Consider the following 18,869-nt stretch of genomic DNA (forward strand, 5'->3'; position numbering starts at 1 on the left):
GCCACTAGATGGAACTGACCATTATAGGAAATCCCAATTCACCATGACTGGGGGAATGCGGGTCACATTTCATCAACACATTTATATATTTATAACAACCAGATCTGTAAGTGTTTGTGAAATCTTCCCACACAAAATGTACTGCATCTCAATAAGGACCAAGGTTAATTTTATTGACAGTTTTTGAATAGGTTCATCAAATATATTGTTTTTTAATAATATTTATTGGACTTAAGACAATTCATTTAGCATTTAATATTCATTGCTTAACTGATACAATAGATATCTTAATTAATCAATTTATTGAATACATATTTTTATTTATTTTCCATTCGACTCGTTGAATTGGAATTTATTTATATATACACATCTTTGTGCAGTACTTATTTATTTCTGCAGCACTTTATTGGTCTGTTTAGACAGGCAGTTATAATTATATTGTACGCATATTTCATAGTTTTTATTTTATATAACATAGATGGTGCTGGGTCATTTTTAATAATGATGTGGCGCTTTATGAGTTAATTTGTACACCCACCCTTTTTCTGTTTATCGGTGTAGCCGATTGTTATTGTCATTTTCCGTAAACGATGATGGCATTGGCCCTATTTGGGGGCGGCTCAGACAGGGGTGGAGTCTAGATTTTCTATGTCAGAATGTTTGCTGGCAAATAGCGATGGGTACTGGCATCTTTCCCTAGTTAAAGATGGCGCTGGCCACTTCCGGGTTGACTCGGACGGGGGCAGGAGTTCCGCTCGTACGTCTGGGTACTTAAGTGGTGAGTCAGCACGCCGCCCGTGTCCCCAGGAAGACGTCATCTATGACGAAATGCGTTGGGAAGGCGTGCTGACGTCACCACGTGATACCCGGTAGTCGGGCGGCTTTGTTCTGTTGGATTCTGCCGATTATAGCGCTATTTTTCTTCTTTTACATGTGCGTGTTTTACCTTATTTTAAATAAACTATCCCCTACGTACTACACTATCTGTGGCCCCTTTCTTTCATATTCCATTGGGGAGTTTCGGACCCAGACTTTTTCAGTGCGGTGGCTGGTTTAAGATCACAGCTCCTTGTTGGACGTGGTAGAGAGAGGCATCACGCCACCTACAGGATCCTGTTGGAGCTTCCATTCTATATTTAATGCTTGCCCTTGCCTTCCCTCCGGTAAGCGTTTAGTGTGCCCTCAGCATGCAGCACTGATTGTGGAGGAAGTCACGATATTTGGTGAAGGATTCCTTTCTTGCACTTGGCACCCATTTATTTGGACTTTTCTAATTCTTACTTTATGGACATTACATTGTTTGATTGTCTCACTGCCATGATTTTTTATTGGACATTATGGTATAATTGAATAGCACATTCATTGTCATTATTATATTTTGTTTGATTTGAATATCATTGTATCAATTTGGCGCAGCTCTTCTTTTGCATTTATTCCTTGGTGTTTTTCCACTACAGCTGCAGCTTTTCACATTTATATTGATTTTGTCACCATTCATATTGGTTTATTCATTTTTTACGTTTGTGCTTAGCGCGGTTATTTTTATACACAAAATGTACTCAGCCAATGAAAGGTAAGGACTCCATCTCTGATCTCCTTATGAAGTGTTTCTTACATGATGAAGATCAGCCATGGAGTATATCTGAGGTGCATATCAGGGTGTGCTTCTTCCCCACATATCCACCAACATTCATATACAAGACATTTCCCGCACTCAAGGCACTAATACACCTCCAGGGTTGTGTGGGACCCCTGATGTACAGGAAGACTTCAGTCAGGAACATTTCTCTCACTCAGACCAGGAATACGGCTTCTCCCCCGTGTGCAATTTCTGATGTGTGGAAAGATTGGACTTCACTGAATAACATTTCCCACACTCAGGACAGGAATACGGTTTCTCACCTGTGTGCGATCTCTGATGTGTGTAAAGATTGGACTTCTGTGCAAAACATTTCCCGCAATCAGGACAGGAATACGGTTTCTCACCTGTGTGCGATCTCTGATGTGTGTAAAGATTGGACTTCTGTGCAAAACATTTCCCGCAATCAGGACAGGAATACGGCTTCTCACCAGTGTGTAATCTCTGATGTGTGGAAAGAGCGTACTTCTGTGTAAAACATTTGCCGCACTCAGGACAGGAAAACGGCTTCTCACCAGTGTGCAATCTCTGATGTGTGGTAAGATACGATTTCAGTGAAAAACATTTCCCGCACTCAGGACAGGAATACGGCTTTTGCTTCGTGTGCGATCTCTGATGCCTGGAAAGAGCAGACTTGCCTGAAAAACATTTCTCGCAGTGATGTGTGGAAAGACTGGACTTCTGTGAAAAACATTTCCCGCACTCAGGACAGGAATACGGCTTTTCCCTCGTGTGCGATCTCTGATGTGTGGAAAGACTGGACTTCTGTGAAAAACATTTCCCGCACTCAGGACAGGAATACGGCTTCTCACCAGTGTGCGATCTCTGATGTGTGGAAAGATCGGTCTTCTGTGCAAAACATTTCCCGCACTCAGGACAGGAATACAGATTCTCACCTGTGTGAAATTTCTGATGATTCGAAAGACCAGACTTGAATGAAAAACATTTCCCACACTCAGGACAGGAATACGGCTTCTCACCCGTGTGCTTTCTCTGATGTGCTGAAAGATAGGACTTATTTAAAAAACATTTACCGCACTCAGGACAGGAATGCGGCTTCTCACCAGTGTGCGATCTCCGATGTGCAGAAAGAGCGGACGCCTGTGCAAAACATTTCCCGCACTCAGAACAGGAATACGGCTTCTCACCAGTGTGCGATCTTTTATGCACATTAAGATTACATTTCACACTGAAACTCTTCCCGCATTCAGAACAGGAGAACCTCTTATCTGTTGTAAGGACAGCACCGTCCCTCACAGTCTGAGGTTCCTCAGGATAAGAGGAATACGATTGTCCGGCACTGTCCCTCACAGTCTTAGGTTCCTCAGGATAAGAGGAATACGATGGTCGGGCACTGTCCCTCACAGTCTGAGGTACCTCAGAATAAGAGGAATACGATGGTCCGGCACTGTCCCTCACAGTCTGAGATTCCTCAGGATAAGAGGAATACGATGGTCCGGCACTGTCCCTCACAGTCTGAGGTTCCTCAGGATAAGAGGAATACGATGGTCCATCTACACTGTGTGGTGCCGGAAGGACATTTGAGGTAGCCGGGTTTTCTACTGGACTATACTGTGTGATGTCCTCATCTTCTACTTTACAGTCTGGAGACAAAGTGAGACAATCCTCTGAGGTTTTCCTCATCTCCCGTCCATCTACTAAAATAGAAATACAAAGATTATTACTAGACATCAGCAGATTGGTTCCCCTAAACCAGGACTCCGCCCACATCAGACAGCTTTGTCTCTGAGGATCTTACAGTTCCCCCCTCAAGGTAACTAGCAAATGGGTCCTCTGATCTCCTACCAGTTCATTTCTTTATTCATGGACCTTAGTCAGAGAGTGAGGAAAAAATGAGAACTGTCTTTTATAGGAGTGACAGTGATGAGGGGATTAAAGGACAAGTGTCCCCTCCCCCTCTATCACTCATTGCCATCTTCCCAACACAAGAAGTCCTGCACTTCCTTATTTAGTCCATGACTTAGTCATGAATAACAGCGGGGCTGAGCCCCACCAGAGGTCAGAGAGTGAGGATGGGGGGAGAACAACCAAAATGAAGACTGGACTGATCCTGAAGACCATATATATCTCTGGGGAAGTCCAATCAGGATGCAACACATCAGATGGGAGTGGTTTGAGGACGTCATCACGTTAGGCGGAGTGCCCTCAAGTTACACTGAGACTGATGCTTGGGGAATCTGCAGTGATTGTGTGTATTCAATGCTGGATTGCTTTTTTAACCTTGTGAGTGCTTTTCTTATCCATGTAATAAATATAACAGTGAGCACTATGGAGTCTCTTTATCTCTAGTAGCAGGAGCTGGCTACCTAAAGAGGAGGCTCCGCCTACATGTACCTGAAGGTGTGTGATTTCATGCTGGGTGTGTCCTCTTGGTATGGAGCAATGGGGTCCATCTGAAGAGGTGAGAGTACACCTGGAATTGCAGAGTGGCGCACTCTCAGCTTATTCTCCGTGACACCAGAAGGGTGGATTTGTGGCTCATTCATGTTTACTGTGGATTGTAAAACTGTTTGCGACTGTTCACCAGTGTGCGTGTCTTTTCATGTCTTTTCTTCAAGTTTTTGTGTGTTTGTGTAACAGTGTGTGCATTGTATAGATAGAATATACACGGCTCAATAAAAATGAAAGGAACTCAGTGACTTGGGTGTGAGACTATACAGACATATCCCTCCACCCGGCACAGCCAGCAAATAACAGAGCAAGTAACCCCGGGAGAATTCTTCTGTCAGAGATCTTGCTAGACCCGGGCATGGGGCAGAAGACCCAAGGAACATACCCCAGGGGTCTAGGCTGAGCAAAATCTATGGTGAACATCAACATTTTACTGCCAGCTGAACCCCAGAATCTCCATAAATCCAGTCTAGAGACATAAATTGTGTCTGCAGCACAGAGAGGGAAGATTATCCAAGAGAAATACAGGAATACAGGACGGGGAACACAGCTCAGGAAAGTGACCAGGGTATTACAGGCTATTATCACCCAGTCCCCCCCCCCCCTACTCTGGACCAATCAGTGAGCAGTATGGGTGCAGGAATGCATTTAGTGTTAATGACCCACCTGTGCTGATCTCTGTAGGAGTGTCCTCCTCTATAAATGTCCTCATTATTCCATTCTCCTCCATAGACTGCTGATCATCCCTCACATACGTCTCTTCTTCTTCTGCTTTAACCTCAAATTCTATATCGATTGGATCTCCACTCTAAACCAAGAAAATGAGAGAGAATATCATCTGGAAGATATAAGCTTACATAAAACACACACACATCCCCTCCACAAGTCCATGTTCTAGATACTCCATCCCACCAACCTTGTAACATTGAGGGATGGTGTGACCTTCCTGTGTGGAATCCCGGGAATACAGAGGACGGGGACATCTCTCTGGTGGGTTTCTGTAGCTGGATGACTCCACCATGGTGTCCTGGTACAGATCTTTGTGTACTTCCTCTATGACCCCATCCTCATCTTTTATTTTGTCTTTAACCTCATCTTTAGAATCTCTCAGGTTTCCACTCTGAATATATAATAAAAATGACATCAATGGTAACAATGCAGATAATGTACAGATCCAAATGATACTATCAGTGATTGTTCCTCATCTACCTGATGATGGTGAGGGATGGTGTGACCTTCCTGTGTGGAATCCCGGGAATACAGAGGACAGGGACATCTCTCTGGTGGGTTCCCATTACTGGAACCATCTGTAGGAAACACACACACACTGTCGAGGACCATAAACCAGGCGAAGACAGAAAGTACAGTTTTTAAAAAAAATGACACTTTTAATGAAATAGAAAAAAAATAACAGTTCAGGAATGTAGTCAAAAACAGAAGCTGGGATTTGGATGCCAGAGCAGGTAATCGGAGGAGCCGGGGTCAAGAAACCAGAAGTCAGTATAGTCTGAAGCAAAAATCAGGAACAGGAATAGGAAGAGAAGTCAGCCAGGGCAAAAAATACACAGGAACACACTGGAGATCATAGACCAAGCAAGGGCAAGGAGGAAATGAGCTCAGCTGCTTCAAAAGCAAAAAAGGGTCTGGCTGTAGGCTGGACTAATGAGGCAGGAAATATCAATCAAGTGAGTCACTGTGGTAACAAGCGGCTGGTAGTTACCCGACAGCTAAGCAGATTCTAAACACTGAAAGAAAAGAGCAGCTCGCTAACTATCAGGAGCCCATCCCTGACAGTAGCCTCTTCCCCAACAATCCCTCTCCCTTTGGGGAGCACCAGACTTGAGGGAAAAACGTATATGGAAAGCCTGGAACAGGGCAGGAACTTTTATGTACGAGGATGAGACCCAAGAGCGTTCCCCTGGACCGTAACCCCTCTGTGAACTGGATATCTTATGTGTCCACTAAACCTACGGGAGTCAATGATAGATTGTATCTCATATTCCACATGGTTGTCAACCTTAATCGGGCGAAGGCGTGGTACTGAGGTGGTATAGCAATAACACGTAAGGAAACATGGAATAGGTTGTAAATACGAACGTTGGAAGGAAGATCTAAGGCATAGGCCACCATGTTAACCTGATAGAGTATGCGGAAAGGCCCAATATACCAAGGTGCCAGTTTTAGTGAGGGAACACAGAATCAGAGTTAATGGGAATACAGCCAGACCTTCTCCTCCACTTGGTAGGAGGGTGAATGTAGGCATCAGCGGCCAGCATAGTTTGTACCTCTCTCTGGAGTGTTGCAAGTATTCCTGGACCGGCACCCATTGGAACAGAGTTCCTGAAGATGTTGCTCTAACGCAGAAATTCCTTGCGGAACAGATGTAATAGGCAACATGAATGGCTGGAACTCATAGTTCACCATAAACTGAGATAATCAGGAGGCGGCATTGATATTGTGAGCAAACTCCACCCAAGGTAACAGGTTACATAGTTACATAGTTAGTGAGGTTGAAAAAAGACAACAGTCCATCCAGTTCAACCTATGATGTGTGTGTGTTTGCTTTTAACCGTACATTGTATACCCCCTGTATGTTGTACATTGTATACCCCCTGTATGTTGTACATTGTATACCCCCTGTATGTTGTACATTGTATACCCCTGTATGTTGTGGTCTTTAAGGTGCCCATCTAACAGTTTTTTGAAACTATCAATGCTCCCTGCTGATACGACTGCTTGTGGAAGAGAATTCCACATCCTTACCGCTCTTACAGTGAAGAACCCCCTACGCATTTTAAGGTTAAACCGCCTTTCCTCTAGTTTTAGTGAGTGGCCACGTGTCTGATTGTATTCCCTTACTCTGAATAGTTTGTTCCTTATGCTAGGGTCGCCAGTACAGTATTTGTACATTGATATCATATCCCCCCTCAATCGTCTCTTCTCCAGAGAGAATAAGTTCAGTGCTTGTAGTCTTTCCTCATAGCTGATGTCCTCCATTCCCCTAATTATTTTTGTTGCCCTTCTCTGGACTCTTTCCAGTTCCAGCACATCCTTCCTGAGGACCGGTGCCCAGAACTGGACAGCATACTCCAGATGTGGCCGGACCAGAGTCTTGTAGAGTGGAAGAATAATCTCTTTATTTCTGGAGTGAATCCCCTTTTTTATACATCCCAGTATTCTGTTGGTTTTGCTTGCAGCGGCTTGGCATTGCATGCCACTGCCAAGCCTGTTGTCTACCAGTACCCCCAAGTCCTTTTCCATCCTAGACTCACCCAGAGGTTCCCCCCCTAGTGAGTAGCTTGCTTTCTGGTTATTGGCCCCCAAGTGCATTACTTTACATTTATCAACATTAAACCTCATCTGCCATGTAGTTGCCCACCCCGTTATTTTGTTCAGGTCTGTTTGTAAGGTTTCCACATCCTGCATAGAAGATAATGGCATGCCTAGTTTAGTGTCATCTGCAAATACTGAGATTGTACTAGATATCCCCTCCTCTAGATCATTTATGAATAAATTAAACAGGATTGGTCCCAGGACCGAACCCTGGGGGACCCCACTTTCCACACCCGCCCAATCCGAGTACTCCCTATTAATCATCACCCTCTGGACTCTCCCCTGGAGCCAGTTCTCTATCCAGGTACTCACCTTATGGTCCATACCTACCTTCCTTAGTTTGTACAGTAAGCATTTGTGGGGAACGGTGTCAAAAGCCTTTGCGAAGTCCAGATACACCACATCCACAGGCTTTCCCTTATCTAGGTGGCAGCTCACTTCATCGTAGAAGGTTAATAGATTGGTTTGGCAAGAACGATTTTTCATAAATCCATGCTGATTACTACTTATTATACTGTTTTCATTACTAAAGTCTTGTATGTGGTCCCTTAACATCCCCTCCAAAATCTTGCAGACTACAGATGTTAGGCTGACCGGCCTATAGTTCCCCGGGATATATCTCGGGCCCTTTTTAAATATTGGTACCACGTTGGCTTTTTTCCAATCAGTTGGCACCATACCCGTCTGTAAACTATCCTTAAAGAGCAAGAATAATGGTCTGGCAATCACCTGGCTGAGCTCTTTAAGAACCCTCGGGTGCAAGCCATCCGGTCCCGGTGATTTATTTATGTTAAGTTTCTCTAGTTTAGTTCTAAGTCTATCTTCTGTTAGCCATGGCGGCACTTCCTGAGGTGTGTTGTTTAGTTCGGCCTTACAAGCTAGGTTCGTGTAGCCCCCCAATTCTTTTGTGAAGACTGAAGAGAAGAAATGATTTAACACTTCCGCCTTTTCTCTGTCCTCAGTGGCCATATTTCCTTTGTCATCTTTTATGGGGCCAATGTGATCTGGCCTCGCTTTCTTACTGTTTATATACTTAAAGAATTTCTTGGGGTTCTTTTTACTCTCCTCCGCTATATGTCTCTCGTGTTCTATTTTAGCCGCCCTGATTTTGTCTTTACATTTCTTATTACACTCTTTGTAATGCTTGAATGCTGCCAATGACCCCTCAGTCTTGTATTTTTTGAAGGCCTTTTCTTTAGCACTAATATGCATTTTTATGTTGGAGTTTAGCCACCCAGGGTTTAATTTTGCTCTTTTAAATTTATTTCCCTTTGGAATGCACTGGTCAATCCCCTTGTTTAGTATGCTCTTGAAGCACTCCCATTTTTCCTCCGTGTTCTTTGTTCCCAGGGTTCCTTCCCAATTGATAATTTCTAGCAGCGAGCGCAGTTTTGGGAAATTGGCTGTCCCACCAGTGTTATGGTGGTCAGAAATATAGCAACATAAGAACAGCTCCCAGGCTTGGTCGGCCCATTCTGCAGCCCTATTGGACTGTGGGTGATATGCAGAGGAGAAGGAAAGCGGAACTCCCAACTGTGCACAAAAGGCTCCCCAAAACTTGGACACCAACTGGCTACCCCTGTCCGAGATGATAACTTTAGGTAACCCATGTAACTGAAAGAACTCTCCAGTGAAAATGGATGCCAGTTCCTTGGACACAGGCAACTTCTTTAGCGGAATGCAATGTGACATTTTGAAAAACAGTCAACTGCCATAAGAATAACTGTGTTGCTATGGGACTTGCGTAAATCCATAATAAAATCAATAGACAAGTGGATCCAAGGCCTCTCTTCACTGCAAATTTCATTCTGCTAGAGACAAATTTTTAGAAAAGTATCCACAGGGATGGATAGAACTCTCAGGGGTAGGAGGTTGAGACAGGAAAGCACCTACTCCAGTCTCAGACGCATCAACTTCATGAATGAAGGGTAACATGGGATCAGGATGTTCCAGCACTGGAACTGCAGCAAAAGTGGCCTTGAGGGATTCAAAGGCTTTAATGGATTCCAGGGACCAATTCTGTGGGTTTCCCTCTTTTCTGGTCATACAGTATCAATGAAGGGGTTTGACCAGAAAAGAGAAGTTACTCATAAATTCCTGATAATAATTGGCAAAGCCAAGAAAATGTTGTAGCGCACGTAGACCTATAGGCCAAAGCCACTTTAGAACTGCAGATGGCTTCTCTGGGTCCATCAAAAACCTGGCAGCACAAATGACATAACCCAAAAATTGAACCTGTACATGTAACTCGCATTTTTCCAACTTGCAATAGAGGTTGCTTTCTCTCAACCTCTGTAGCAAACGGGAGAGACATCTGTGTGGAGGTTCTCTAGGGATTTACAATATATGAGAATATCATCCAGGTAAATTACCACACATTACGGCAGCATATCTCAGAGGACATCATTAATAAAGTCTTGGAAAACTGCAGGACTGTTGCAGAGACCAAAGGGCATTACAAGGTATTCGTAGTGTCTGGTCCTAGTATTAAATTTCCATTCGTGGCCCTCTTTAATCCTCACAAGATTGTATACCCCTCGCAAATCGAGCTTAGTGAAGACCGTTGTTCCCTTGAGGCAGTCAAATAATTCCATTATCAATGGGATTGGATAAGTATTTTTAACTGTAATGTGAATGAGACCCCTATAATCGATACAGAGACTCAGTTCACCACTCTTTTTTTTTCCCCACAAAGAAAAAGTCGGCACTGGAAGGAGAAGAGGATTTGCGGGTGAACCCCTGGGATAGTTAAATCACAGCATACTTCTCCATTGCCTTCTCCTCTGAGACAGACAGCAAGTAAACCCGGCCATGAGGAGGAATGGCACCGGGGTTGAAGGTCAACTGTGCACTCAAAAGGCCGATGTGCCAAAATACCGGCCTGACCTTTGTCAAAGACATCACAGAATTCATGGTATTCTTCTGGCAATAAAGAGACTGAAGACATGCACATGATCTTAATCACTTTCTAAAGAGATGTATTAGTGCATTGTGGGGACCATGACAAAACCTCAGCATTACAGCAATTAAAAGAGGGATTGGGCCTCTGTAACCAAGGATAACCAATGACAACTGGGTAATGAGGTAAGGAAATGACTAGGAATTTGAATTATCTCATGGTGAAGAGCCCTTACAGCCATGGTCAATGGAGTGGTTTCATGGGTCACATGGGCAGGCTGTAGAGGTCTTCCATCAAAAGCCTCAATGGTAAGAGGGGAGGCACGAGGCTGCAGTGGTATTGAATGCTTCAACAGAAAGTGCAGTTATTAAAATCACACCTTTAAGTAAATAGCAAAAACAACAGTTCAGGAACGTAGTCAGCATAAGTCAGCGTAGTCAGGCAAAACAAATCAGGAATAGTGTTGAGCGAACACGGACTGTATTATTCGAGTTCGTATCGCATAATTGGATTTTTTTTACCCGAACACGGACCCAAAAAATTTACTTTATGTTCGGGTTTAAAATTCGGTAACTTTATTTCCTGTTTTGTATGTAATGGCGCGCTTTTAATGGCAGGCTTTCAACAGCCAATCAACAAGCGTTTAACTAAGCCATGCCTACTAATGTATTAGTAGCTGTGATTGGCCATCTGAAGCATGTGACCCATGTCTTTATAAGTTCGAGAGTCACAGCGCGCCGCGTCATTCTGCTGTAGTATAGGGAGAGAGCACACATCATACGTGCTGGCTGCTGATTAGGGACAGACAGTGATTCTGTGAAAAATTGTGTCCGAAAAGAATGCAGGGTCAGGTCGGAGTGCAGGCAGGGAAAGTTATTAGAGCATTTTAGGGCGAGGCTGGAGATTAGGCAGGGTCAGTCTTCTACATCGATTTTGCTGTGTGGGGGGTGGTGCAGTGAACAATCTTTTTGCCCTCACTTGAGCCCACTGAGGAGGAGGGAGAAAAAAAAATCTATTTTTATCAGTCAGTTGTGTGCAGCGTTCATCACCATCAGGTATATTTTACTACAAGTTAAAAGGGATTTTTTTTCCCCCTTCATAGCCTGTTTGCTGCAGTGCTGACTCTGAGCTGACTGTGACATAAGACACTGCTGTGTTCACATGTGCTATTGAGTGATTTTCAATTTTATACACTTTTTTCTATTCCACTATTCAATATACACCCTTTTGGGTTAAAAAAATTAAATTGTGGCATAGTCTGTACTAATCTATTTAAAAATTACAAACTTAAAAGGGGGATTTTCTTTTTTTTTCCCTTCATAGCCTGCAGCAGAGCTGACTGTGACATAAGACACTGCTGTGTTCACATGTGCTATTGAAAAATCACCAATTTTATATCATATTTTCTATTCCGCTATTCAATCTACACCCTTTGGGGTAAAAAGAATTAAATTGCGGCATAGTCTGTATCGGTACGTGTGAGATACACCTTTCCAATTTTTGGGGCGCATCTTACACCGCCGAGGATTTCAGGGTGCTTCAGTTTGCCTCCTGCCTGTTCCGAACTCCTCCTACTCCTCATCCTGCCTTTAGGGTACAAAAAATAGTAATCGGGGCCTAGTCTGGGTCTGTACGTGTGAGATAGATACACCTTTTGATATCATATTTTCTATTCCGCTATTCAATCTACACCCTTGGGGTAAAAAGAATTAAATTGCGGCATAGTCTGTATCGGTACATGTGAGATACACCTTTCCAATTTTTGGGGCGCATCTTCCACCGCCGAGGATTGCAGGGTGCTTCAGTTTGCCTCCTGCCTGTTCCGAAATCCTCCTACTCCTCATCCTCATCCTGCCTTTAGAGTACAAAAAATTGTAATCGGGGCCTAGTCTGGGTCTGTACGTGTGTGAGATAAATACACCTTTTGATATCATATTTTCTATTCCGCTATTCAATCTACACCCTTTGGGGTAAAAAGAATTAAATTGTGGCATAGTCTGTATCGGTACGTGTGAGATACACCTTTCCAAATTTTTGGGCGCATCTTACACCGCAGAGGATTGCAGGGTGCTTCAGCCTCCTGTTCCGAACTCCTCCTACTCCTCATCCTCATCCTGCCTTTAGGGTACAAAAAATTGTAATCGGGGCCTAGTCTGTGTTTGTACGTATGAGATACACCATTTTATATCCTTTTTTCTATTCCGCTATTCAATACACACCCTTTTGGGGTAAAAAAAATTAAATTGCGGCATAGTTTGCATATTTGACTGTGAGATACACCCGTCGGATACTGTTGTTGTTTTGTTCCGCTATTCAATAAACACCTTTCTAGGGCAAGATCATAAATTACAGAAATATGAGGAGACCGTCAAATAGGGGCCGTGGCCTGGGTCGTGGTGCTGCTGGTAGAGCTCCTGTTGCATGGAGAGTACGTGGTCGATCTGTGCCAGCTACACGCACAGGTGAAACTTCCTCAAGTGTGAGTAGGCGACGGAACCTGCAGCAGTATTTGGTAGGGCATCATGCGCCTCTAGAAGTGATGAGGCCAGAACAAGTAGAGGCGATAGTAGATTGGTTTGCTGCTGACAGTGCCTCCAGTTCCTTCACATTGTCTCCCACCCAGTCTACTGCAGAAAGGTCAGAGTTGGCACCTGCAGCCGATGTCCAACCGTCTTTCACCTCACCCCCTTGCTAATCAGGCAAGCAGTCTGAGCCCCAAGTCATGCAGCAGTCTCTTCTTCTTTTTGAGGACTCTGTCAGCAGGGTTTCCCAGGGCCATCCACCTAGCCCTGCCCCAGAAGTGGAAGAGATTGAGTGCAGCGATGCCCAACAACTTATTTCTCAATATGAGTACATGGAAGGACCATCGCAGCACGTCTCCGATGATGACGAAACGCAGGTGCCAACAGCTGCGGCACTCAGAATTGTGGAGACCGACAAGGAGGGCAGGGGTGAAGACTGGGTGGAAGATGATGTGGAGGACGATGAGGTCCTCGACCCCACATGGAATGAAGGTCATGCAGGTGACCTGAGTAGTTTGGAGGAAGAGGCGGTGGTCGCACAGAGCCACCAGCACAGCAGAAGAGGGAGCAAGGTGCAGAAGCGGAGCGGCCGTGCCCTAGACACTACGCCTGCTACTGCCAAACACAGCAAGGGACCGAGCGCACCAAAGCCAGCTCAAAGGAGTCCTCTAGCGTTGAAGTTCTTCAGAAAATGTGCTGATGACAGGACACGAGTGGTTTGCACCCTGTGCAATCAGAGCCTGAAGTGAGGCATAAACCTTCTCAACCTGAGCACAACCTGCATGATCAGGCATCTAAGTGCAAAGCACGAGCTGCAGTGGAGTAGACACCTTCAAAACCAAGAAAAGTCTCTGGCTCCTCCTGCTTCCTCTTCTGCTGCAGTCTCGGCCTCTCCATCCACCTCTGTAGTGATACCGGCACCTGCCACCCCGCAAACAGACGATCTGTCAGCAACACCACCACCTGAATCACCAACCATCTCCACAATGTCCTGTGGAAGCGTTCAGCTTTCCATCTCCCAAACACTTCAGAGGAAGAGGAAGTACCCCCCTAACCACCCGCGATCCCTGTCCCTGAATGCCAGCATTTCAAAATTCTTGGCCTTTGAAATGCTGTCTTTCTTTCTGGTGGAGACGCACAGTTTTAAAAGCCTTATGTCGGTGGCTGTCCCACAGTAAGTCGTGCCCAGCCGCCACTACTTTTCCAGGCAAGCCATCCCTTCCCTGCACAACCAAGTGGGGGAAAAAATCAGGTGTGCACTGCGCAACGCTATCTGTGGCAAGGTCCACCCAACTACCGATACGTGGACCAGTAAGCACGGTCAGGGGCATTATATCTCCCTAACGGCACACTGGGTAAATGCAGTGGTGGCTGGGCCTGAGGCGGATAGCAATTTGGCCCATGTCCTTCCACCACCGAGGATTGCAGGGCGCTTCAGTTTGCCTCCTGTTCCTAACTCCTCCTACTCCGCTTCCTCCTCCTCTACCGCCTCCTCATCCGGTCAGTGTAACACCTTCACCACCAACTTCAGCACAGCCAGGGGTAAACGACAGCAGGCAGTTTTAAAACTTGCCTGTTTGGGGGAATAAACCACACCGCGCAGAAGTTGTGGAGGAGCATGGAACAGCAGACAAATGAGTGGTTGCTGCCAGCGAGCCTCAAGCCCGGCCTGGTGGTGTGCGATAACGGGCGAAATCTCATAGCAGCTCTGGGCCTAGCCGGTTTGACGCACATCCCTTGCCTGGCGCATGTGCTGAATTTGGTGGTGCAGAGGTTCCTTAAAAATTACCCCGATATGTCAGAGCTGCTACAGAAAGTGCGGGCCGTCTGTGCGCACTTTCTGCGTTCTCACCCTGCTGCTGCTCGCCTGTCAGCGCTGCAGCGTAACTTCGGCCTTCCCGCTCACATGTGACATGCCCACAAGGTGGAACTCCACCTTGCACATGCTGGAAAGACTGTGCGAGCAGCAGCAGGCCATAGTGGAGTTTCAGCTGCAGCACGCACGCGTGAGTCGCTCTGCGGAACAGCACCACTTCACCACCAATAACTGGGCCTCCATACGAGACCTGTGTGCCTTGTTGCGCTGTTTTGAGTACTCCAACATGGCCAGTGCCGATGACGCCGCTGTCAGCTTAACTATCCCACTTCTATGCCTCCTTCAAAAAACAATTCGGGCGATGATGGAAGAGGATGTGGCACAGGAGGAGGAGGAAGAGGGATCATTTCCAAGGCTTTCAGGGCAGTCATTCACAAGGGGCTCCGAGGGTGGGTTCCTGCACACACAAACGCCAGGTACACAATTGTCCAGCAGGGGCACAGTTCTGGAGGATGAGGAGATGAAGGAGGAGATGGAACCATGTTCACATCAGGGTGGCACCCAGGCCAGCTCATGGCCATCACTGGTGCATGGCTGGGGGGATACAGAGGACACAGACGATAGACCTCCCACAGAGGACAGTCTTTCGTTGCCTCTGGGCAGCCTGGCACACATGAGCGATTACATGCTGCAGTGTCTCCACAACGACCGCCGAGTTGCCCACATTCTAACTTTTGCTGATTACTGGGTGGCCACGCTGCTGGATCCCCGTTACAAGGACAACGTACCGTCCTTAATTCACTCACTGGAGCGAGATCGCAAGATGCGCGAGTACAAGCGCACGCTGGTAGAGGCGATGCTGCTGGCATTCCCACCTGACAGTGGAAGCACAAGGCCAAGGCAGAGGAGGAGGAGGAAGAGGTCGCCAACATAACCAGGGCACCGCCAGCACCTCAGAAGGCAGGGTTAGCATGGCCGAAATGTGGAAAAGCTTTGTCAGCACGCCACAACAAACAGCAGCACCAGCAACTCATATGGAACGTCTTAGCAGGAGGCAGCATTTCACCAACATGGTGGAGCAGTATGTGTGCACACGCCTACATGTAGTGAATGACGGGTCTGCCCCCTTCAACTTCTGGGTCTCCAAATTGGGCACATGGCCTGAGCTTGCCCTTTACGCCTTGGAGGTGCTGGCGTGCCCTGCAGCCAGTGTATTATCTGAACGTGTATTTAGCATGGCTGGGGCCGTTATCACAGACAAGCGCAGCCGCCTGTCCAGAGACAATGTGGACAAGCTCACGTTCATTAAAATGAACCAGGCATGGATCCCACAGGACTTTTCCGTATCTTGTGCAGAATAGAGATGGATACCGACCTTACCCAGCCATTGTTATATTTTTGATCTTTCTCACTCTTTTGGGGTGTACCCTCATTTAAAATTACTGAAAAAAAGCAGTGTTGGCTACCTCGTCCTCCTCCACCGCCGCTTCCACCTACACCGCCACATCCACCACCACCTCAACCTCCCTCCTACTCCATATGGGCCTCGTGCTTCACAGATGAAGAAAATTGTTTTATTTTTCTGTTTTAAAGTTATTTCCCTATGCACATTTGTTTGCAGAGCACTTGCCATGCTCTTAACTACGTTTTGCTGCCATTTGCAGCACTCTAGCCCTTTCCATTGGTGTTTTAGAGCCATTTTAGTGCCTGAAAGTTCGGGTCCCCATTGACTTCAATGGGGTTCGGTGTCCGGGCAAAGTTCGGAAAAAGTTCGGGACACGGACCCGGACTTTTTTTTCCAAGTTCGGCCGAACCCGCCGAACACGGACATCCAGGTGTCCGCTCAACTCTAATCAGGAACAGGTATCGCAAGAGAAGTCAGCCACGGCAAGTCATACACAGGAACACACTGGAGAGCATAGACATAGCAAGGGCAAGGAGGAAATGAGCTAAGGTACTTAAATAGCAAAATGGGGCAGGCTGTGGACTGGACTAATGAGGCAGGTAATGGTAACCAGGTGAGTCACTGTGGTAACGAGCGGCTGGTAATTAACCGAAAGCTAAGTAACTTCTGAGCTCTGAAAGAAAACAGCTGCTCGTTAACCTTCCTAGCGGTATTCCCGAGCGTGACTCGGGGTTAGAGATTTTAGAGCCAAAAGCGGTAACCCCGAGCCACACTCGGGGTAGCGCTAGGAAGATCGCTGGATCCTGGTAGAGGTTTTACTTACCTTTTCTCCGGGATCCAGCAAAGTATGCGGAGCTTCCTCCCGATCGTCTGCGAGCCCGGCTTCCGTCTCCGGCGACGTGACGTTCGCAGGGGGGTGGAACCGGCGGCAAATTCAAATGTAAAAGAAACCAAACACACTGATACCATTCAAAATTAAAAAAAATCACATTACATTGCCCCCCCCAGTGCCCTTTCCTGCAGTTTTATTGTACTTTTTATGTAAATATATATATATATATATATATATATATATATATATATATATATATATATATATATATATATATATATATATTATATATATACATATATATAAAATAAATGTATACAGTTGGTTTGAGCTGCTCATTCACAAGAATTACATGCAAAATAATGGTACCGCTTTCAGCACCTAAAATCCAAAAGAATCATACCGCCAGGGAGGTTAAGTGACAGGAGCCCAGCCCTGACACACACTGACTGAATACATTGTTTCTATGTGTTTATCAGATGATGGGGGATCTAGGTGGATCCTCCGTACTGCTCTCTCCTTTACAATAAAGTCTCCTCTTACCCGGTGATGTTAGGGGCGGCTGATTCTCCATCATGACGTCCTTGTAGAGATCCTTGTGTCCTTCTAAATACTCCCACTCCTCCATGGAGAAATAGACAGTGACATCCTGACACCTTATAGGAACCTGACACACACAATGATACAGTCACCATCCAGACACATCCCTTGTCTGTTACTGGACAATGTCCCAGAATTCCCAGCACCGCTCACCTCTCCTGTCAGCAGCTCCATCATCTTCTTGGTGACTTCTAGAATCTTCTGCATGTTGTGTCTCTTAGGTTTTATGGAGTCACATGGAGGCACTGTGATGGTCATATGATCACCTGACTTCAGAAGAGGAAATCTCTGTATTGAGGAACCAATAGGAATATCATGTTAGAATCCCAGAATCCTCCTCACCTCTCCGGTCAGGTCTGTGTATTACTAATAGAGATAAGAGTGATGTCATGTGAACTCCCAGAATCCTCCTCACCTCTCTGGTCAGCAGGTAGATGATCTCCAGGGTGAGGTTTAGTATCTTCTCAGTCATGTGACTCCGGTCCTCCTTCATCCTCATTCGTTCTGTCACTCGATCTATACAGGTTTCTGTCTAGACAGGTAAGGATAAAAATATATATGTAAGAGGAGAAATGTTCTGACCCTGAAGGGGTTAATCTAGGTTTCCACACTATATATGTGTGTATCATCATCTGCTGGAGATAAAAGACATCACAGTGACTGTGGAGGAAGAAGACGGACATGACGGGGGGGGGGGGGGGGTTACTGGGTGTAAATAGAAAATAATATCTTATTACCTCCTCTTCTGCCACTCCAGCAACGTCTGCGCTCTATTTCCTTCTTACTCACCTTTCACCCGGAACTTCCTATTAATACCTGACATCACTTCCTGTCTTCCTGTCTGGGTAGAAGTGAGATCACCATCTTGTGGAGCTCAGAGGAACTGCAGCCCCGAGAACCGTCTCGTAGTGAGAACACGGTCTTGTGCTGTGTGTGTATGTACTGTATATCTTTATAGATGGGGTCATCGCCACTCCCACAAAGGAGGGGGGGGGGAGTATATTACTGCCTAATACAGCCTTTTTCAACCAGGGTGCCCAGGCACCCTAGTGTGCCTTGAGGTTTCCTCAGGGGTGCCTCAGCAAAATGTCCTAAAAATTGTATACAAGTCAGTGGGTGGATGAAGCCAGACTTTTATTTACTTAAAGTCATAGGTTTTCATTGTGCACCATTATGACCCTCGTGCTGCCGACCTGCTAACGACGAATGACATCATCAGTTGATGAGGAGGATGTCAGTTGCCTGCATGGCATGCTTGTTTGACCCTCCCCTGCTTCTCTCCATAAGCTTTGGGGTCACATTAGCTGAGTGATAGGAAAAAACTGGGAAAAAAGAGAAACATTGGAATACTACTGAGTACCAACTTGTACCTCTAACATTGGGCATCCTACCTGTGTGTATGTTGCTGCAT

At 45.8% G+C, this 18,869-nt stretch overlaps 1 protein-coding gene across 1 annotated transcript; it reads right to left on the reverse strand.

The window, feature by feature from the left end:
- Window positions 1-1,789: 1,789 nt before the first annotated feature.
- Window positions 1,790-17,990, reverse strand: LOC309543963 (uncharacterized protein; the record flags this gene model as incomplete). The annotated part of the gene is made up of 8 exons (XM_082276369.1): window positions 1,790-2,260; window positions 2,318-2,740; window positions 3,158-3,297; window positions 4,718-4,859; window positions 5,261-5,358; window positions 17,402-17,525; window positions 17,612-17,746; window positions 17,874-17,990. Coding segments are annotated over 8 exons (1,650 nt in total), but the record flags the coding sequence as incomplete, so codon positions are not given.
- Window positions 17,991-18,869: the final 879 nt, after the last annotated feature.

This window comes from Pelophylax lessonae (genome assembly GCF_965119305.1).
Source record: "Pelophylax lessonae genome assembly, contig: HAP1_SCAFFOLD_551, whole genome shotgun sequence".
In the NCBI taxonomy this organism is placed as follows: domain Eukaryota; kingdom Metazoa; phylum Chordata; class Amphibia; order Anura; family Ranidae; genus Pelophylax; species Pelophylax lessonae.